Genomic DNA, 23,034 nt, shown 5'->3' on the forward strand with positions numbered 1-23,034 from the left:
CTCCTGGCGTGAGAAGCATTGTGTCACAGGTGAAATACCTCAGGTTCTTTGCTCAGGGCACTCCCACCTCTTAAACTCTAGCATTCAAAAAAAGTCAATTATGCAATTTTCTAGAAATAATAAAGACCAAAAGGAAACTGAGAAGGTGCTCTGGTGAATGATGGTTTCCATTAACTTCTGTTACACTGGAGCAGTTATTTAAAGGTAACTATTTATCAATGCAAATAGACACAGAGCCTTCCAGAGATAGTCATTAGAATTTTATAATGCACTTTGAATACTCCTTTCACCACAACTTTTATTGCAACTTCAAAAATGCTATCTGCAGCCTTAACCTTCTAGAACAACCCTCTCTATTTTAGCCCTGACCTATGGCTCCTTCAGGACTCACGGGGGTTTTGATCTTCAGGAACACAAGTATTACTTATTTATGAATAGATTTTAATTAAAAAATACATTCCATGAGATTCCTACTCATTTGCATGTCCTTATTTTGGAACATAGAGGATATCTTCAAGTACCTGAAAATTTAAATCCCAAGGTAAGTTACTAGCAAGCTAAAGACCCAAACCCTTATTTTGGGTTGCAGCCAAAGTAAGCAGACTGTGCACTGCAGAGTTTGCCAGCATCTACCGGGCATGGATGATGTTAAGACTTCCCTGCTAGAGTACCACATGGCCATTTCTCATTGCACCCAGCCTGTGGTTGTTGTCATCTGTGCAGAAGGACAAGAACAGTTTTCACCGGTAATACCATTGAGATGGACCAGATGGAACCTGCCCTGAAGCTCTTTTTCATGCAGAGCATAGAAACCATCAAGAAAACATCACTGTCTTGCACAATAGCAGTGTCTCTGTTGTACTGGATTTTGACATTTGTCAAAATCTTACTGTAGGGTTTGTGGGTGAAATGTATTAATAACTGCTGGTAATTTAAGCGGTCCAGAGTTAGTTACAATTTTGCATATGTGTTGGAAATTACACCCAAAATTTAACTTCAATATGTTTTAAGAAGTTATGGGTAGGCATTCAATTACATGAAAGAGACAATGTTCTTTCAGGAAATAATGGTGCCTTTTGTTAGTTGAAAAGTGCAAACATACATTTCTTAATCTATTTTAGTTATGAAGTACATAACATCAAAAAAAATCTGTTTCTCGAGATGCAAAATCTGCACGGAACATGCTAACTAAAGAGAAGCAAACTGTAAGAGATGGCATGCCAGAGTAGGAACTATTGGTGGCTATAACTACTGACAGTAAATTAATAAATGGACTGACAGTGTCACTACTAAACTCACCTGATATCCCTCCACAGATTTATCAGTAACATGGTGCCAAGAAACAGACATCTCAGAAGATGACAAAACCTTTACACTCACATCTGTAGGTATTTCAGTTGGAGCTGGAAGATGAAACATATGTTAAACATTCAATCTGATCCTGTGGTATTGTTATACTTGTTTACAGGGATTCTTCTCACTTCAGTATTTTATACTATTTTCAGTATTTTATATAATTTTCCTGACATCACTGAGCTAAGTGTTAGTGTTTAGCCTGTTTTTTCTTGAGTAAAATTCAAGTCCAGTGATGATCTGTGAGGAAAATGATTCTGTAAAAACAAAGTGATGATCCTGTTACTTGGCTCAGACTACGTATTTTTACGCTTCAATAGATTTCATGCTGAAATTTGTGTAAACTGATAACAGCCTTTGATAAAGCCTTTGAAGCATCTAGTGATCTTCTACTAAATGGGGCAGCAGCTCACATATTATATACATGAGATTTTTATAGTTGGTTACACACAAATACTCATGTATGTCGCTTAGTCCTAATAACACATATTTCTTTGTGAGAGCAGATATTAGATACACAGCTGTCCAGTGGCACATACAAACTTGAACAGAGCTGTGAAATAATCCAAAGGACCTTTCAGTAAGGCATCCATCATAAAGTTGATTTTGTTTGCATTCTTAGTTCTGAAGAGCAGACAACATAGAGTACAGACTATCATAACGTGATAGACCTTTATCCAGGGCTTAGAGTATTACAGTCTAGTTTAATTTCACTGCTGCTTGAATTTTAAATGAGGTAAGGAATAAAGAAAGGCATAAACTTAGCAAAGTCTGTAAAAGATAAAGGTTTCCAACTTAACAACAGTTCTCTGTCGTGAACCTCTTGAAACAAGTTGCAACAGACAGGCATGGCAGCCCCAGCTGAGGAAAGCTTTCATATACCTAATCTTCCAACTGGGCATCCAGTCAACTATGCATCAAAACAGCCACTGTTAAGAAAAAAATCACTAACATCTCTCATGAAAAGTATCCTAGGTAACAAAATAATCTTATATGCAAAGTTACCTTTTGTAATTGTCTTTCAATGGCTGTTAATAATGCAAATGTCTAATTAGAAAATTATACATTATTGCAAAATTGTTTTCACAATGACAGGAATTTAGATAAGCAAGAGACCTGTGCACTCATTACTAGCAATCATTACTCACTACTAGCAATGGCAGATATGACTAGCAGTTGTCAGACATGGAACTTGGCTTATTCTGTGGGAACACAGAAATTCCCTAGTCACTTGAAGGGAATAACAATGCCCAGAGTTACAACTAGAGAAACATAGATCTGTTATAGAATACACAACTTAGAGGAAAAGCTGTCACTATATTTATGTATATATGGATATTTATACACATCTGTATGGAATCTTGCATGACCATATTGCTTTAAGATTTCCCTAATACCTTTGAGAAATTTTGTTTTTTAACAGTAATAATATCACTTGCTGATTCAAAGGTACAGAAGTATAGGTGGAATAGTTGTGATCATCTAATTTACTCCCAAATCACTGTCAGACTCTTTTCTACTGTATCCATTACAGAACTTTCCAAAAAATTTCATACTGAAAAGTTTCAGCTGCCAGGGCTTTTGCTGATACAACACTCTAACAACATTTGATCTGCTCATGCTTGTCTATGAGTTGCAGATAATTTACATCCCTATTTGTCATTTATGTTCTATAAATATTTTGCAGCTTCTCCTGAGCCAGAAAGATGGCATCAGTTGCTTTCCTCCAGCCTTCTAATTCACTATTTCTACTGATAAAAAGAGAAATCACATGCTCATCACAATATATTCTCTCCACTGAAAATATATTGGTCATCACACAGGTATCTTCTAAGCAAAACTATACAAATTTCAGGCTGGCAGCCAGTAAGCATGCTACAATGTATGGAAGTGATTTTGTTCACGTCTTGATGCCAGGAGACAACTGTCTCCTCAATGCACTTCAGAGTAACTTCCATTACATCCCTTGGAAAAATTCCCTCTCACCTGCTCTGAAGTTCCTGGATTGGATATAGGCAGTAGTCAGGGTCACAGCTCCACACAGGAGTTGTGAGCGCTGCTGATAAGGTTTGTGCTCTTGTGCTTGAAAGCAAAGGAGTAGGTTCACTGAGCTTCTATTTCTTTTGTAGTCTGCATATGGCATCATTTAACCACAAACAGTTTTTATCAGGTATCTGGACTTTGCTAAAGTCTGTGTCAGAACATCAGCAGCCACTCAAGTGACCCCTTTATCTGGAAGCTGGCACTACTGCACATTTGCTTTTCCTCTGTCTTTTTGAGCTACTAGGCTCTACCATTTCCCTGAACTTGGAGATCATACAAACTTCCCACCTCTGACATGGTATGGATAATCCTAACATAAACAAGTGGGAGCTTATCAGTCAGTTGTCGATAAAGTCTCTGAGCAGGGATGGATACTTATGTGTAATTTGACTGATATTGCTTTCATTACACCACAGCTATTTACTAACACTTGTACAATTGCAAAAAACCCACTCTGTGTTGTTGCAGCAGCTGCTGAAGATGATTTGCTAAGGTGTGCTTTCCTGAGAAAAAAGATTAGCATTATCCCCATCAGCCAGTTTGTATTGAGGACTCTTCTGTCCTTTCTCTGTGTGTGGCCCATTTGTGAGTGAAGTTCCCATTGCGTGCTAATGGGAACCATGGACATAAATCTTCCATAAAGTACACAGAGTACAGAACAGAACGGGAAGTGTGAGAATGTGGCCCTGTTATCATTTCCCTCCTCTTGGCTCTTTGGTCCACATCTGTTGACTATATGGATATTTTGCTCTACAGAAAGAAAAATACTAGCAGTTCTTTGGATTTCTGGCAGAAATTAATAAACTGCATGTTTTTAGAACAGGCTTGAGTGATGATAATGCAATTAAAGATGTTGTATATATTTCTTCTGATTTTAAGTAAACTTTCTCCCAGTACTTTCTCTCTTCTTCTAAGTTTGGAAATGTCATTCAAACTTCAATCCTAAAGATCACAGCATGTGAAACAATTACAGTAAGAATTAAGAAAAAATATTTTAATGGAATGTGAAAGAGGTTTCTATTAAATTATTGACTTGATAGCTCCAACATGCAAACCAGAATAAAGTATGTAACAGGGATAATGTATATGAGACCCTAAGCATGCTGGAAATGTAACTAGATACAATTGAACTATCATTCCTTCACAATTTTGGGCTAAATTCTGATGCTGATCTACTAATATACTAGGCTTTAGTGTGGTCTGTTAAGAAGAAGATATGTCAAATACATGTATTAAGATCACAGAGACATTGCTGAATAAAGATCTAAATGTTTTAGGCAACCACTAAGTGAAGAGAAGAATTTTTTTTCTATATTCTTAAATATTTTAACAAGCTGTGTGAAGAATATTGCATTCTGCTGCGTATTGCTCATTGCCAGCAAGTACAGCCAAGTGCTCTGCAACACACAGAAAGCAAAAAGGGGAAGCTGGCTGTTCAGAACAAGAGTTTTGTGGAGGCAATGCACAACCTCCCTGCTGAAGATGTATCCTGCTACACTAATCAGTGTCAAGGACCAGGTTCTACTGACATTGGTAGTGCTGATCTGGACCCACAGTGTAAAACTCATTTGGAACATTTACTCACCATCTTGTGCTGAATAAATGACAGCAGTGAGGCTGAATGGCCCGTCCCCTTTGTTGTTAAAAGCTTTCACTTTTACTTGATACTGAGTTGAAGGTGGCATTGATTCATCCTTGTGGACATATCGGCCAATTTCAGGATTAGTAACTGTAACTCTTCTCCATTCTTTCTCACCAAATGGCTTGAAGGCCACTATATAACCAAAGTTATTGCCATAGTGGTATTCTCTTGACAAAGGCTGTAGAGACAAAAAAATAAAATGTTAATTTTTGCTAAACACTAGGTCTAGAATTAAATATAAATAATGCAGAAAGCATTGATATGTATATTGTAAAAACACTGAACCAAACCTCCATTTCATCCTGTTTCCTTCAATGGCTTGCTTCCACCCCCTTTAAAATAGGCCCTGTTAGATCTCCAGTATTAGTGCATTTCCTAGGAAAACATTTTAGTAACATTTTCCTCATCTGAACTCAGTGCAACACACATCATGTTATCTCCCACAGAAAGAAACCAAGAATAATTGTGTAATAAAACAGCTTCAGCTAGCAAAAAAAGGACCTAAGGAATGAGGCACAGTAAATATGTAACACAGACATAATATACCAGTATAGGAGTCCATGTACGTGTGGATTCTTTTGCATATTCCTGCAAAAGAATCACAGTGAAGAGAAAATCTATGTGGCTGGCCCAAATTATATTAACTTACTGAAAATTTGTCACCTAGGCAACTGGCACAGCTGACAAAGAAAGATGGACACATTCAAAGAATGACTCATCCTACCACTTTTCACTGACGGTGGAGGGGATCCAGATGCTGATTTGGACTACCTAGCTTCTAACTGGCAAATCCTTTAATGAAATGACTTCCACTTTCAGTACAGGCATTAAAGGTACCTATCCAAAGTATTTCCTAAAACTACAGCTGATTTCCTATACCTAGGAATACTAGAAAATACAAAATTAAGGAAGACAATCTGCCATATGGATTTTTCTTCTTTTACCAACATTCTACATTCAGTGATCCCTTTTCAGTCCATAGAGCTTTTACCACAACTATTAGACACTGCATCCAACCAGCCAAAATCACATCATTCATCTGTGCATCAGGAGGTTGATCAGAAGTATCCTTTGAAAATAAGCTTTCTGCATCACCTTTTTCCTAATGGAAACTTCACATAAGTGAAATAGATTATCTTGAGGCAAAGGTCTTGCAGCAGTGACACAGAAAGTAATTATTCTCTTTAGGTGTTTCCCACTACTGCAGCACTTTAGCCAACATGTATGGAGATACTCTGAGCAAGGTTTTCTGAAACTTCCATGTAGCTGATCTTCACCGTAACTTGCTGCTTAAAATAAAGCAGAATTCGATCTCATATGCCAAGGTAAGCAGACTGGATGAGGCCCTAGCCTCAGAATGATTTTCAGCCAGAGCAAACTTTAGAAAGCCAGGAATGGCACATAAAATTATACTCTTTCAGAAGAATTTGAAATTTGAAAGCAGCTTTCTCTCCAATGGCTGCACATAATAAGTAGCTGAACAGTTTGTAGAATTCACTGAAAAGTTTATAAAAGAAAAGGGGAGAAGGAAACACAAATGGGGAAAAATGAGGAAGAATGGGCATGCCACTCCTAGCTCTCCTTCTCAGTTCCTCTTTCAAAACAAGTCTTAGAAGAGCTTTGATTGCATCTCTGGCTGTCTCATTCAACCTGGGCTTATGAATCATGGAAGAAGCTGAAAAGGGGTTGGCAGCAACATGTGAACCTGCCATACATTTTGTTCTTCTCTTCTTAATTAAGGACTATTTAGAGTAGCATATGCAAATGCCAGCACATTTGGGGGAATCAATATGTATTTTTATCTTACCCTTACAGATAGATATATTGTTGTCTGTCAGACTCTGTGAACCTAAAGTCTCTATTTAAAAACTCTTGCTAGACATAGGATAGAAGATTCTTGGGAAATAAATACTTGAAGCCATGCTTAATTTATCTCTCTAAAGGAGCTACCCAGAACAGATGTGAAAAGCATAACATTAGGTAAGAGAAATAATGAGAATAAAAATCTGCCTGGGTCTACAGGAAATACTAAACTGGTCTTGTGTTTCTGGTCTTGCATTAGTCACTATTCTTTCTCCTGATTATATTTTCTTTGTTTAGTTTGGTCACAGTCAAGTTATCACTGTATTGGAAATGCCATGAGTACCAGTCTTCATATACAATGCCAGGAGCAGCTCTGTAGTTTGTTAAAGTCTTTAGAAGAAAATCGTATTAAGTAAAATAATCTAGGTCTTCTGCACCTGCCCATTGCATGTGTTCTTTTGCTCTTCAAAAATAAGGAGACCAGAATTAAGCCAATTTACTTCCTCTACCTATTATTAGGGGAACTTCCAACCTTTCCAATATATTGTAACAGAACCATGGACCTCTTTTTTCAGACACTTAAAAGTTTTTTCTTCACTGTTAAAACACTTAGAAATACTGAATAAATGTTTTGCACTCAGTTAAGAAACAAAAAAACCCCAAAACCCCCAAAAACTCAGCCAGGAAAGCACAAATTTGATAGCTCAAAGATATGGCTGGCTATTTCTGTCATACTTGAGAACTTTTACAGATATGTGATCAATCCTAAGTACAAAAAGAAGGAAATATGCTTATGGATGAAAAACTACATATTCATAAGGAGAGTCCCTATACAACATACATGCAATTGGACTTATGACATCTTTACATTACTTCCCCCAAGAAAAAGCAATCTTCCTAGAGGCACTTCAGCTGCTACCTATGAAATAACTATTCCCCAGAAGACACAAATGGCATAATGTGCCACATGTATCTCATAGCCTTACAACAGTGAACAGAGAGGTCAAAAGAAAACAAACTTGTTAATTTTCTCAAGCATAACACAACCATCCTTCTTTGCCAGAGGTAATGCTGCTGTATTTCTGTTTTTCCTGGATACTGATAGGCTCTGACAGGAATCCAACAATCATTTTTTAATTTTTTCTCCCTAGCTTCCCCAAATATCCTGCAGTAGATTTCAGTTCTCTCTTTCATGCTGCTTTTACCTATGCAACCTTGTTTATAAATCCTTATCCTCACTTGTGCTGCGACTTGATTTTCCCTTACCTTAGTGTCTCTTTTCCCTTATTGCTTTAGGTATATCCACAGTATAGGTAAGTTTTCAAAACCATTGCTTCAATAGCAGAATGAAGTATGCTTTTAATGATGCATTATCACAGTCAGTATGTGTTACAAACTCTTTGTTTTAGAATGTTTTAGATGATATTTTAGAAATGTCCAACACATAAACCCCTAACGTACTGTCTTCCTAATTCCTTTTCATGTATTTTTTCATGAGAGAAGTCTGAAAAACCATATATTATATACAAATCCTGCTCTCACAAGACCCAGAGACCAACCATTCACAGGTTTGAGGAGGAGCAAGATCAGATATAAGACAGTACAGGTTTAATGCCATCTTGCATGTGCAATACTTACCATCCATGTTATTGTCAGCTCTCGATTGCTTCCACCCCCTCCTCCAACATCAGAAGGAGCCACATTAGGAGCTAGTGAAACAGAAGAGACAAGAACAATTACTACAAAGTATGCAGCAAACAGCTGCAAGGCCAATGAGCACACGTGGCACACACAATTAAAGTAATGATGGTGTGCAATCTGCCAAGACTAACGTATAGCTACTGCTTCAGGAAATGTGCCAGCTGTAACCATAGCTAGCAATCATTCTTCCTTCTCCCTGTATTATCTGCAAATATTTAATTGAATATTCAGGAATGGAAAATTTCTTATAAGTCTTTAGAGAAGCACACTGTGTATTTTTCTCGTGCTTTCTCAGATGTTGGTATGCCAGGGGCTCAAGCACCATGGACTTGCATGTGTCATTACCTCAACACACTGTGATCAGTTACACCTACTTCAATGGATTTACTTCCTGTGTGTAAGGTTAAATCCATAGGTCTATCTTTGAAGCACTGGCAGCCTAACTGTATTCTAGATTAGTAGCACATGTCTTCTTGATAGTCCTGTTCAGGATGGGTAGATGTACCTAAGCAAAACTGGCATAGCAGTTTATAATTTACTAATTGCATCTTACACCGATATTCTGTGTAATGAAATATGATCTGTTGATCTATCATTGGTGCACAGCTGGGTGGTAAAGTGGGATACTTTCAAGGACTCCATTATAAATCATTCCTATATTGTCATTTCTCTCAGATTCTTTGCACTGAGTGCAATGATTCTGTTGCTATCCTCTGTGGTGTTTGTGTATTCATCTGCAGTAACTCAATATGGACACATAATGTACCACTGAAAACTTAGGATGTGATAGCTTATCTACAGGGTGCTAATTATGCCTCAGATATGTATGTATGAGCTATATGCCCTACCTAAATTAATGTGTTCTTTATGTAAAAAGATTCAGATGGGATTGGGCATTTTCTCTACTACTCAGTGAAAGCCATAAGCCATGGTGCTCAAAACTATGTAAGTAAGATGTTTGCTGAGGCCTTCTCTGAGGGTCAGCTGAAGAGGAACAAAAAGCAGAGCAGAACTAATGTTTTCCGACAGGATAAAAGTATGTAAAAATAAATTTGAAATTGAAATCAGCATTCAGTGTATGGTTTGCATTATTTATTCCTGCCCTTTCTGAAAACAAATTAGTGGAGATCAAGACTAAACATACATGTGACAATTTGAGAGAAAGCTGGAGTTTGTCACTTGACCTTGTAGTCACACTATCTATTATACATATATAGCTTTAGAGCAATGTTAGAAGCAGAGGGCTGCTAGAATGCTTAAGTAGTCCAAGAAGATAGATAGGCTGCCAAAGAACAGAAAAAACCCTGACTGTTTAAACTCTAACAAGTCATTATTTTCAAAAGTATCTTCCTCATTCTCCCAACCATTAAACCCAAGTTTCTCTCTCTGTTAAGACCAGGTAACTAACTTAGACAATTACTCTAGTGCACCCCGAAGCTAAAATACATAAAACCAGCCCCTGATTCATTGAATTTCAAGAAATCACTGTGAAAGGTTATTGATGAAACAAGATGCTTCCTTAAAAATAAAAAACATTGCCCACAGTCTTATCATGCTAATAAGTTACTGAAATTAGTTATCGACCAGAAGAGAGACTTCCAAACTGAAAAAGATACTGACAACTTTTAAGTGTAACAGACATTATTTGTCACCCACATAGTACAACAAAGACACAGCACTGTTGCTGTTTAACACAAAAAATGTTAACAATTACTACAATATGTAGACATGGATTTTTGTTTGTTATTTACCTTTTTTAGAATTATATTAAAATGCATATAGAGTTGTGTATACTGCTTCTGTAGTACCTTTGACATTGACTGTGCAACCCAAATCCTACTGTTGCTTAAAACAAACATCAGCTCCTGGTAGAAAACACACTTGGGTGCAGAAGTTAATCTGTAAACTGTAAATTATTTATACCCTATTTTGTCATGACAATGAGTGCTGACTGATGCCTAAGAAGACTATACTACCATTTTGCATGGTTTGCCAAAAACTGTCACACAGTCTGCCAGGGCAGGGTGCTGCGCCCAGGGAATCAGACAACAGACTAAATAGACCACTTCTTGCAAAAGAGGTACATCCTGCTACAAAACTGGAAAGTATGCCATTTCTGGGGAGGCTACAAAAAATGCCATGAATGTAGCGCACTGCAAACTGCAGGACACCACCCCTATTCCCCATTCCCCACTACCCCTAGTCCATTATTTCTCTCCTTATCTGTGTCTTTTCTAACATTTTTTAAATGCCTATTGTGCACCAAACTTCTCCTGTAGATTCTTGGGCCTTCAAATGCAGCTCTTGAGTCAAAAAACATGTGCTAGCAGTCAATTTTCTAGGCAGTGATTATCTTTGACTTTAATACTAAAGTTCCATGACTTTTCCTTCTTTATCCAAAATAATTTAACCAATTTATCTTCTTTCTCCCCAAGCAACAAAATTTTAATGGACCAAGTTTGCCTTTAATGAATGTTTTGAAATTTACAATGCAAATACATTTTATTTTGAAAATACAATCTAATCAATGTTATGACCCAGCCGGTGTAATTGGAAAAGTTGCTTTCCACACTTTGGTTTTTCATTTTTAGTTTCGAAACTCAAGCTATGGGAAACAATTGTAAAGAAATCTAGACTGTGAGCGAGTGCTACTCTGTGGAATACAGGTTTGTTGGACACAGTCTTTGTGCAGTGATACATCACCCCCTAGGAAACTACTGTTATCTCCTCTGTACAGTCAAACCAGAATGGATTATCTGGAATAGTAATATCTAAGTCCTCATTTTGGAGAATTCATTATAAAAAGGATGTGCCTGAGCCTGAAGAATATCCTTAAATATGCTCTGAGCTATTATCACTGAGCAACCAGATTGGTAAGAGAGTACGTTGTGTTGGATAATGTCACATACATGCCGTGACGTAAGAAGACACCAGACCAAACCTGCAATCACAAATAACTGGCATTATTCAGTAGAATATGTATCCTGTGATGTATTCTTTAGTTAGAACACAAACCAAATGGCAAATGGACACTTTCCTTGTTAAATACATGCATGTTTTTTCCTAAGTCCTGAACCACGCTCCCAAACATGTGCATGCACTCATACACACACAGCCTGGCTGACAGATACAGTGGGGGATCTCTGAAAGATGCAGTATGATTCTGTTCCAGTAATGAAGACAAATTTGCCATATCTTGATGTTCCTTTTCTGTCTGCTTTGATGCATTCACATCTTCATAGTTTGGTACTTGCTTACTACAATCTGTAGCAGTGGGTGGCTGAAAATATATTCTCTGCACATTGGATCTTATAAACTGCTTTTTTTAGAGTAAAACCTAGGATTACAAAATTGGTGAACAAAAGTGTAAAAATGAAGAAACACATTTAAAAAAACCCTGACATTTTCTGTTTACGTACGAGCGCCTTCAGTTCTGATCCTTGGCGAAGGCATGCTGGGCTCTCCTGTCCCCAGAGTGTTGGTGGCTATTATTCGGAATTCATATTCCATCCATGGAATTAAATCAATCACTGTAGCAGATTCCATATTTCCTTCAATATCTGATGGGTCTAAAAAAGAGATTAAATGCTTTAGAAAACAGCATTTTCCCACTTAGGTCAGCAACAGTGTGGTTGATTGTGACAAAACTTGCACTATTCTGCAACCACACAGAGAAAGCTAAAGCAAACTTGACATTGTAGATAAGGAATACCACATTTTACAAAGAGTACCCACAGCAGTGACTGGGAATCTGGAAACTATGACACTATCTTGGATAAACCCTTATTGACATGTAAGTTTTAACTGGGTGTGAACTAGTGCATGTAGTTATGAGATTTCCTTACTAATTACATATTGCAGCTGTAGAATTTCATTTTATCTACAGACAAATGCATTGAGAAATTTGTAACTGCAGAAACAGTAAAATAAAAATTCATTACATGGACAGACATGTAGGGTTCAATCAATTGATGAAGAGAGTTTTATAAAATGTAGGCCTATTTTGGTGCACCTAATTAGCGAGCGTGTTACAACTTGCTATCTGGTTCTGATCAAGAAATGTAAATGTTCCTGCAATTCCTGTGAAAAGGCTTGTAATTGTCTTCAGGATAAGCTTCTTTATCATAAATAAATGAGTAACTCATGACTGTCTGCAATTCACAGACAATAGGGGCTGTTTCTATAGCTGTCTGCGGCTATGGAAAGACAGAGGATTTTCATTTATATACAAACAAGAGTTGTTTGTCAAATTAGAGTGTTGTGTTCAGAGAAGGATGAGAACTGAGATATTCTGCACTAGAAAGGCAGTTTATTTGGAATTAAAATATAAATGCAATGCCTGCAAAAAACACAGGCAACAACAGTATAAGCACTAGATGGTGACACCACTTCCCTCTTCCTAATGATCATTACATTTCATTCCAAAGTGAGGTCTTGAAGGAGAAAGGAACAGACTTTCCATTTTTCTTTCTACCTGACCACCATCCTCTCTCATCCTTACTCAAATTATTTTTCTGTCTAGTCATTAAAGTTATTGCAAACCTCTCATGTCATCCAAGTAGTGATTCAAATTTAACATAATTTCAATGTCCTTCCTAGGATATCTGATCTCTATTTAATTTTACTGTCCCTCAGATTCCCAGAACCATTATTAACACTTGGCACAATGAGAATCTGAATCGCCTTAACTGGAAAGAGCAACATAAATGTAAACAACTTATTACATAATCCATTCATACATATTTCCATGCTGTGAAGTAGAATACACTTCTTTCACAAAATACACTCAGTATTATGAAACCCGAGATGAATGATTTGGCTGGGAGAATAATGTTAGTAGTAATAATAACAGTATTTCCAAAAGGCAATGCCAAAGTATATTTTCTTGTTTCACACATTGAAAATTAGCAGCATTAACTGACAGCCTAAACATTTGGTGACAGATCAATTTGGACTGTTCATCATGCTTCATTAATCTGAAAGTTAAACCTGAATCAAAGTAGGAGCAGCTCAGCAATTAGGTAAAAGCTTGCAGTGACGCCAGTGATGGTTACTATGATGATTTTACCTATTTTGAGGGAATCATCTATTTAACAAAATTCCTAACTGTGGTTCAAATGAAAAAGTAATGACTTTGAAACACCAGAATAGTTACTGTCAACTTTTCAGAAATTAATAATGTATATCTTTTGTGTCAGTGTCTTTAAAAAGGAATTCAACAATCTGGATTCCTCTGTCCCACCCACTCAGCATTCTTCAGGGTAAGATTCAAAGTCTGACTGCATGTCTCAAAGACTATCCCAGTAATTCTGAGAAGCAGAAAACTTCAGAGGTGCAGAGGATTTCATCCCATCGTGCCTATAAAATTGCAAGTAGGGATTCTTCCTGAGAAGTGAGAAGAGTGGTTTCAAGTCTGCTCTGAGTCAGACAGAATGAAGATCTGAAACCAACACTTATGTTAACTCCTATACCTCCATTTCCAGTTCCAATAATGCACAACACAAACCTAACAGTATCAGTTGCCACCTGAAATTCTTCACATTTCCTTATTTTCATTAATTGAAAAGTACAGAATGAATAAGAAATAAAACTAACTTATCCTGAGAAAAGCAGAGCTAAGTCTAAAAGAATCCTCCCTCCTGCATGTGGTTTTTACTGAACCAAATAATCAGTTATTTGAACAGCTCCAATTTCTACATTTTTTTTTAACATTCAAAGAAATCTATTCTAAAGAAGTCATTAAACAAGATATAAGAGATAAGAATGGGTTGGGGAACCTTCTGGGTTCATTTTCCAAGCTCTTTGACATAAAAAATATCAGTCCTGGCTGACGGAGGCAATCATAACCAAGTGAACTTCATATACTACATAGTCTGAAAGAAAAATATGATCTGAGGCAGAAGACTATATCTAACTTTTTACTCTAAAAAATGTAAGGGATTTTCAGTTCAATATGTCAGTCTGTTTCTTATATGTCTGTAGTTTCAAGTGAAAACTTAAATGGAAGACAATCACTGGAACTATTATTATTCTTAGTATTTAGAAATGCTGAGTATGTGATATCTTAATTCCACAGGAAAGCATTTCAGTTGTAATTTATAAGGATGGGATAATGAAACATATTGATAGGAAAATTCTGTATAGCTTGTGACAATGCTATCCTTCATAATGCATTCAGAGATACTAGCAGCTTAAAAAATATTAAAATTTATGCTTTTATGTTAAATCCTGCTAAAAATTTACATTAGCATGTCCTGTGCTCAGGTAGGTTCCTCTTTAACTGCAATTTTGTGGCACAATGATGACATCCAGTGGTTAGAAGGATAATCTTAGCCATGTTTTCTCTAGAGCTGCCAGTTTTAATGCAATTGGAACTTAGTCTGCTCCCAGGAAAAAGCAGACAATTTTACCCAGCTTTCTCCATAAAAATTACAAAAACGATGACATGATGACATCCACTTTTCATCCCAATTAACTTACAAATAAATTTTTATGATTCCAGCAGTTGATGCTGAATGTTTCAGGCAACAAGGAAAGAGCCAAAAAAACAAGCAGCAACTCTGGCTGGCTCTTTTCTGTATTTCTTCATATTCAGTTCAGGCCTTCAAAATGCTGGGAACAGAATTTCCCAGCAAATGCTGTTGACAAGACACTGACAGGAAAGTAAACCTGCAGCAGACATCAAGAGCATCCCTGGTTTCCTTCTACTGTGATTACTTTCCGATTAGTCAAACTCTCTAACAATCATACTTTAAAACTTACTATCTTGATTTCTTCTGGCATTACTCTTACCTGTTTTGGCATCTTTCCACTCTTCAGATAGAAAGGTTTTTGACTGGATAGTGTATTTAGAAATAGGACTATGATTGTCTGTTCCACGACTCCAGGTAAGTGCTACAGAAGTGTCTCTGATTTCTTCTATTCTTATACCTCCAGGGGGGCCTGGAGGACCTGGAAAAAGAAAAAAATCCAGTACAATTAACAAATTAAATGTGCTGAAAGTATTAAATTTCATCAACTTTTAATACTCTAGGGAATGATTCAGAGGAAAGCTCCTCTTGCATTTTATTACTACCAAATAAAACTTCCATGATTCTTGCCTCATCAATATTGAGATAATTTTAAGTGAAAAGATGATGCTTTGAAAACGTTGCTGCCCTTTTTACCAAATAAAACTGAACTCAGGAAGAAACTCAAAAAAATTTCCTTCTCAAATTCCACCTAATGTTGACATTATTGGGGGCCTACCTTAAACCTACACTTCTGCTTGTGCCATTTAGGCCCTGGCTGAAAGTTAAGTGGAAAACCCTGTCACTTATTTTGGACAAAAATCCTACTGTAAAAGAGATTTCTATAGATCTCTTCCCATTTTTCTTGGTCTTCATATTACCCCAGCGTGGTAAACTCCTCATCAGGTTCCAAGCTCCTACAAAATTCTGGTTTTGTTACTGTGCTTCTGTTTTGTATGATACACAGTTATCTGATGCATATTAACTGTTGTGTGAAAACAGATACAATGCATTAGAACTACTGAAATGTATTTTCTGCTTCAACATTCAGAGATAATAAAATGCCAACATGATTCAGATAATTATCCAACAACCTGATTGAACATGTCCCAGAGAATATTAAAAACCCCAAGAGTACCATAATATATTTCTCTTCACTATTAACAGAGAAACCACAGAGAATCAAAACAAAACAAAACAAAAAAGAATGGAAGGAGATTTCTACATCAGATCTAAACACACAATGTGCCAAATGTATTTTCAGCTCCTCTTGTGCTCTTTATTTTCTCCATACAGCTGAGTCAAAGGACTCAAATGAAACTAACTGAAACAAAAGCATGTACTAGCTTTTCTAGTTGCTGTTCCTTGGTTTCAATGAATATATCCTTCAAGCAAGCAATTTCATTCCTTGGATCTCCTTTCAAGGTAAGGGCTAAATACCTCACTGAACGTGGAAACGGCTTCTTACTCTTCACCAGGGATGCAGGAAGTAGAAATTGTTTTTAAGAGCTGATTTTTAAGATGAGGGTTGTTGGTCAACTCTCCATCCTGACAACATGCATATTTCCTACCCCAGCTCTAAGGACACACACAGGTAAGGTTTGATGACCGATGCATTCTCCTGAAAGACTGTTCACTTCATTAGCCCTCAGGGTGGAAGCTATGGAAAGGTTCATCAGTCCCAACAACCTTCCTACTTTCTTCAAAAGATACCTCTCACAGCTTCTCCCCTCCCCATCAGCTCCTGAAAATGGCATGTCTCAGGAAACACCAGGGGCCATAGGAAAAGGAAAAGGCTCCATAGGAAAGCTGATACTGGAGCCACAACTAACCCCAAGATTGGTAGCTGCTTTAGCAATGGGGCACAGTTCCACTGGGTCCAAATACAGTGGGAAGAGCCAGGCGCTGATAAGGTGGTACCAGGGACAGTGAACTGGGAGCATCCAGGTGACAAACTCCAAGCAGTCCAACCAAGAGGGTGCCACCCACAGCACAGGCCTGAAGTACATCCAGGAGGCATTCCACATTCCAGAGCTGGAAGCAGGCACACCTGTAACACTGCTCAACACACGGCCACTGATGTCTGTAGGTGCACAGAGGGGCTGCACAGTCTTCAGTGGGCTAACATCACCAGCAATTTAAACAAGATCACATAGAACAATCCATATGAACTCTTAAATTGTTTTGTGAACAGGCAAAACATCATGTGCCTGCAGTGACAGTGGCCTATCCTTTACTGCCCCACTGATGAGATGCTCTGGAACATAGCTCTTTTCATTCTCTGCTGTTGCCTCTTCCTTACCAATGCAGTGAAACTACAATCCCACATTTGTCATATTTTGTAAGATATTTACTCTTGGCCTGGTAAGATGCTGAGTCTTACACTCACAAAAATGGCAGCTGTAAGCAGAACTGTGTTCATTGCATTAAAATCTGAATTTTGAGAACAAACTGAACGCTAATTTCTTCTACAAAATAGTCTCTGAGAAACTCTCATTACGGGCTGGAAGGTGAATCAGAAACTTGATAAAGCACTTTGCCTTTTAATTTTTAAAAGGAATTGCTTACATAATACTTTGGCTTATGAACACATCCTACTTTTTTACTTTGCAGATCTATTCTGTAGTTTATCACTTACCATATTTGCTTTGACATTTTATCCAAAACTGATGACATTTCATGGGCTCTTAATACCCAGCAAAAAATTAAATGCAGAAATATTCAAGTGCACAACAGCCTGAGATAACAGAAGCTCAGAACCATGACACTAGCTATACTTCAGCTGCTACACAGCTCTGTGATGTGACTTGAATGTGGGGCAAAACACAGCAGCAAGGCAACTGAATGTACAAGTTACATCAGTTCTGAAATGTCAGTAAAACAGAGCATTAGCACTTCAGAATGTGTTATGCCCACAGGCATAAAAGAAAGCAAAATGCCCAAAGGACCTTAACTCATGCTATTAAAACTTCACATTCTAACAGATCTTGTAGGGTGCATACTGTATGAGCAAGAACAGCATTTTGGGAATGCAGTAACGCTTAACAGACATGACTCAGAGAGAAACTGAGAGATAAACTTAACCTCAGATGTCTTGATTTCTGTAATTTGAAAACTCAGAATCCTTTTAATGTAGGCCTAGTATTATACACAATAATTTAATCCATACAGCTTTGAGAAGTGACTTAGAAGTGTATCCAGGAGATACATTGAAATGATCCTTGAAATCTATTTTTAATAATGATTTAATAATGAACACCAAATTAAACTATCTAAATATTGCTTTCACATAAGGAAAACACCCAAAATAAAAAAATCTTTACTTCTTTTCAGGAGAACACATGCTTAGTTAGACCTCTAAATGTCTGCAACCAAATCAGCACCCTGAGTAGACTTTGAAGACTTTGCCTGTTTATGGACTTCTCCTTTTAATTTCTGCCATCCGTTGATGAGAAATCACATATCCTAAACAATCAGAAACACCCTTATCTTTGTGTTTTGTCTAGGTGAAAACCAGCCGCATTTCTGTATTACCTGGAGAAGCTTACCTCTTACCACAAGGTCAGCTGAAGCGGAGGAGTTGTCGACAATTGTCTGAGCAGTGCACATGTACCTCCCTGCATGCCGCAGCTGGACGTTCTTAATCAGCAGCTCACCATTGGATTTAATCTGTCACAAAAACAACACTCAGTGAAACTGGTAAACATCCCTGGGCAGCTATGTGATACCTGTCTACACATTCCTCCCAACCGACTTACAGGGTTTGCTGTTTCTGAAGAGCAACTGCTTACTTAGAGCATGGATCATCCTCACACATAGATCTGATTTACAGGACAGCTGTTGAAAGTGTCCTGTGTTTCCTGAGGAGCTGCAGCTCTTTACTGGACATGAAAAAACTAGACACTTTAGTAAATGATTATTAACAAATCAACATTTCCCTCTTACTTTTTGAACCCCATATCTGAAAACTAAACTTAGTCAAGAATTTGTTCAAAAACCACAGTTATATGATTTTTCTGCACCATTACTTGCTTTTATTTTTAAACACATTGGCAGGATAGAATGCCATGGAGTCCTGTTAACAGAGCAGGATGCTGTTTGGGTCTTGCTTTTTAATCCTATAGCAGTACCTGAGCTTTTAGCTCAGAGAGGCTCCAAGCATAGCCTAAACAAAGATGCACGAAGAGTTGCTCGGTACTCCTCTGCCCTCCCTGAGGCCCCTGTCAGGCTGGAGATGCTCTTCCCTGGCCCAGCTCTCACTGCTCCTTGGCAAACAGCAGGACCCCAGGGAAGCAATTTACCTTTTAACAAGGCTCATACACTGATCATCCCAGGCCCTAATCCTTCCTTAACACTCTTCACCAATGCCAGACTACTGGGAAATACTCAGCCATATTTTCAGATGGCTATGTGGGCCACTGGCTACCTTTGGCTGTGCAGAGAGGCAAACAGAATATAGTATTTTTATCCTATGACACTTCTGAGTGACCAGATGTGCACCTGTAAACAACGAGTGGAACAGAGATTATGTGCACCACAGCTACTTCTTAATGAAAAACACATTTTATGTGAAGAATTTAAGCGTTAAAAATAACTCACTTGAAATATTTTGCTTATCCATCCTGCCTTTTATTCCAGAAAAAGATTACTAGGCTAAATCAATGGGTTATACATGTGCTAGTCTTAAAGAGATTTCTCTAAAAATCCAAATGTTTTCACCAAAATATATCTGAACTTTCATGGGAGTAGAAGTTCAACCAAAATATTAATACATGAATTTATACCACACTACATCAACAGGCACAACATTCAGATTTCCTAATTCACTGAAAATTGTTCAAAAATATAACTGAAACACCGTCCCCACAAAAAAAAAAAAAAAAAACAACAACAAAAAAAAAAAAAAAAAAAAAAAAAAAAAAAAAAAAAAAAACCCCCAAACATTGAGATAACTCACTGCAATCCACAGATCTTTACATGCCGGACTAAAAACAATTCAGATGCAAAATGGTATATACGAAAAAGAAATTGCAAAAATATTTAGGTGTAAGAACTAGTGCTTTCATCATCAGAGATGCTGGGTAACAAAAAAGACCTTTGAGAAAATTTCGAATAGTATGGCCTGTGTGCCTGCATTTAGACATTCAGAAGAAATGGAATAAAGCTAATACCATCCAGTTGATGTTTCCTGATTGAAAAGGATGGGGGGAGAAAGCAAGGTTAAATCTTTTCCGAATGCTCTGCAACTAGAATGAGAGCTTATAGTCTATATTTAGGGGAGATTAAAATACACAGATAACACTATCCTTTTCCTTTCCAGACTCCAGTGAGGATTTTGGTTGCCAGCTTCAATTTCTGCTGGCATAAAATTTCAGCACAAACTGAAACGTTAGCATCAATTTTTTTAGGTCCAACATAAGAATTCACATACTTAAGAAATTACTGTGGTAAATAAATAATTGGATGAAAGAAGAATCAAGCACACATGAAAGAGAGTGCTTGACTCTAGCTAGCAATACTTCAGCTGATTGCCTTACAGGGTCAGCAAGAAAGGCAGGTTACACTGTGCCTTCTCTCTTTGAGTTACACAAGTGCTGCTAGCAAGGATCAAACAGATCTGCTGGATCAGTGAACAATCCAGTATTCCTGATACATTCCAGATAATTTCTCTCTTAGCTATTAATAAACTATTTCCATGTGGATATATATATATATATTCACACTTTTCACTCAAGGCTAATATGGTTTTTAACTTAATTTTTCGAAGTGCATGCATCCTACAGAGATGAGGAGAGTCTGTGACAGTGCTATTTCTGTGCTCATGCCTCCTCAGTTTATTCATGAGAACTCCAGTAAGACTGCTGTGGCAGAGAGCATCCTTTGAAAATCTGCTGGAGTTACTGCATAAGTGAACACTGTCTGGCTGAACACCTGACTAATCACATGTGAGCCCTGCAGTGGGCTGAGCAATTCTGGCAACAGCTTCCAGGGAGAAAAATCAGTCAGAGTGTCAGTAGCTCTATGGGAAAAATAAATGCAGCTACCTGATCCTCTGTCCTCCAAAAATTACAACAAAGAAGCTGTAAAAAATCAAACTCTTTGATTTTTCAGTTCCTGCTTTTCATTTGGTTGTTGGTTTTTTGGGGTGTGTTGGGTGGTGTTTTTTTTTTTTTTTTTTTTTTTTTTTTTTTTTTTTTTATTTTTATTTTTTTTTTTTTAATTCTGCTCTTATTGGTTTTGGTTTTAATAAAAAACACAAACAGTTCCCTATATGGCTGCTGTGTATTGGTTCATTAACACTAAATGTCATCCTAGAAAGAACCACAGTGATTCTCTAATAATTATTTGCATTTTTATCTGCAAATAAACGTAAGCAAATGTTGGGCAAAGCAATAAGGTTTAGAAACAGATTATGAGAATTCTCATAATCATATTATTACTTCAATAGCAAATGGTTGCAAATTCTTACTGGGGCTAGTACCTATTTCTATGTTAGCACTTTAATTAAAATAATTTATTGTATTTAATAATGATGTGCCCATATACTTGCCCTAACAATAATTCCCTTATAGCAACTTGTTCTTATAACCTAAATGATGAAAAACAGATGGAAAAATGTAACATAATTTAAAAAATCATCAAAAAATCATAGATACGGTGTTGTATCTTGTTGCTTCAGAAGCTCTCCTGGAGCAAGCCTTCATGCAGTTGGTAATGAAGCTTTCCATACCTCAGAAGAAGCTGAAGTTCTTGGTGGTAAAAGAAAAGCTTACCAAGCAAATTAAGAGCACAGGCATCAGCGAATTCTGTCCACAAATTAGATATGAATGTACTGTATGTTTTCATCCCAAAACCTCAGCTTGGCTACGCTTAAAAATGCCTTCCTTAACTCAGAGAAGACTGAATCACAGACTGGAAATAGTGATAGCAATATTCAGGGATATTCCAAGGGTATCTGTGGTTCACCACTCAGTATTTACCAAGTTTCAAGCAAATACTTGCATCATATAAGCCCTGTATTTATGATTTAATAGTGATGTCAAAAATAGCATTTTATGACCTATTTCTGAGAGTCACTGTTTTTTTTTGACCATTACCTTTTCCAGGGCACTAAATTGCCAAAAGCCATCAGAATGTGACCCTGTACAATTAAATACCATTTACAGGAATCTAGTGTTTTGACTGAAAACAGTGTCTTATCCACTTTTGTTGGGCCTTCAGAGACAATAAAGGAACTTCTGCTAATATAAGACTTCCAAGCCCAAGAAATAATTAAGTTAACTTGGCAGAAATAGAAGAACCTGGTAAGCAGAGTGGTTTTTTTAAACTCAGGTACTAAAATTAGACATCTGAGCTTCAGCACTGTTTAACACACAGTAGATGTAAAATGGTAAGAGAATCAATAAGAAGTAATCCAGAAGAGATGGGATTCTGGGTGATGAGATCAGTTTGTCCAAAGCTAGAAATAATGTTAAATACCTTTTTGTACAACCTGTACCTAGAATTATTAACTCTAAATGAGCTCACATGAATTGGTTTGATCCTGCCAGTAAAGAATTAGTTGAGTGGTTGCTAAAACCAGAACAGATAATCCAACAGCTGTTGAGGTAAGTTAATGTAAATGTGACTATAGATGTTTTCTTGCTACAGACATCAGAGACATAGGGACAACACTCCCAGTGCAACACCACTGTCTTATTCCTATTCACCCGAGACCTTGTTTTGCTGTATAAGCCATAGTTATAGATAAATAAAAAAACTCAGCAGGATAATGATGACAGTCATTCCCACTAAAGAATCTTTTCCTTCAGTGAGCTATATTTATATGTAAAGGATATACAATGTTAATTCTACACTTGAGATGTGGACCGGGAAATATTTCCAACAAATATATTATTGTTCTTCTCCATTCAGCATACCACTGAAAATTCCTGAGGACATTGTGCTTTGTACCAGCATCCCTTTGGTAATGGGGCTTGTTAT

The 23,034-nt window shown here is 37.2% G+C and overlaps 1 protein-coding gene across 1 annotated transcript in view; it reads right to left on the minus strand.

Moving 5' to 3' along the window:
- Positions 1-23,034, minus strand: part of CNTN1 (contactin 1) — a 204,600-nt gene that overhangs the window by 16,581 nt on the left and 164,985 nt on the right. The window contains exons 15-20 of the mRNA XM_063155209.1: positions 18,600-18,720; positions 15,335-15,493; positions 11,962-12,111; positions 8,480-8,550; positions 4,982-5,216; positions 1,300-1,403 (exon numbers count right to left, since the gene is read on the minus strand). Coding sequence (XP_063011279.1) covers positions 1,300-1,403; positions 4,982-5,216; positions 8,480-8,550; positions 11,962-12,111; positions 15,335-15,493; positions 18,600-18,720 — 840 coding nt within the window. The remainder of the gene's footprint in view (positions 1-1,299; positions 1,404-4,981; positions 5,217-8,479; positions 8,551-11,961; positions 12,112-15,334; positions 15,494-18,599; positions 18,721-23,034) is intronic.

This window comes from Melospiza melodia, chromosome 4, assembly GCF_035770615.1.
Source record: "Melospiza melodia melodia isolate bMelMel2 chromosome 4, bMelMel2.pri, whole genome shotgun sequence".
Classification (NCBI taxonomy): domain Eukaryota; kingdom Metazoa; phylum Chordata; class Aves; order Passeriformes; family Passerellidae; genus Melospiza; species Melospiza melodia.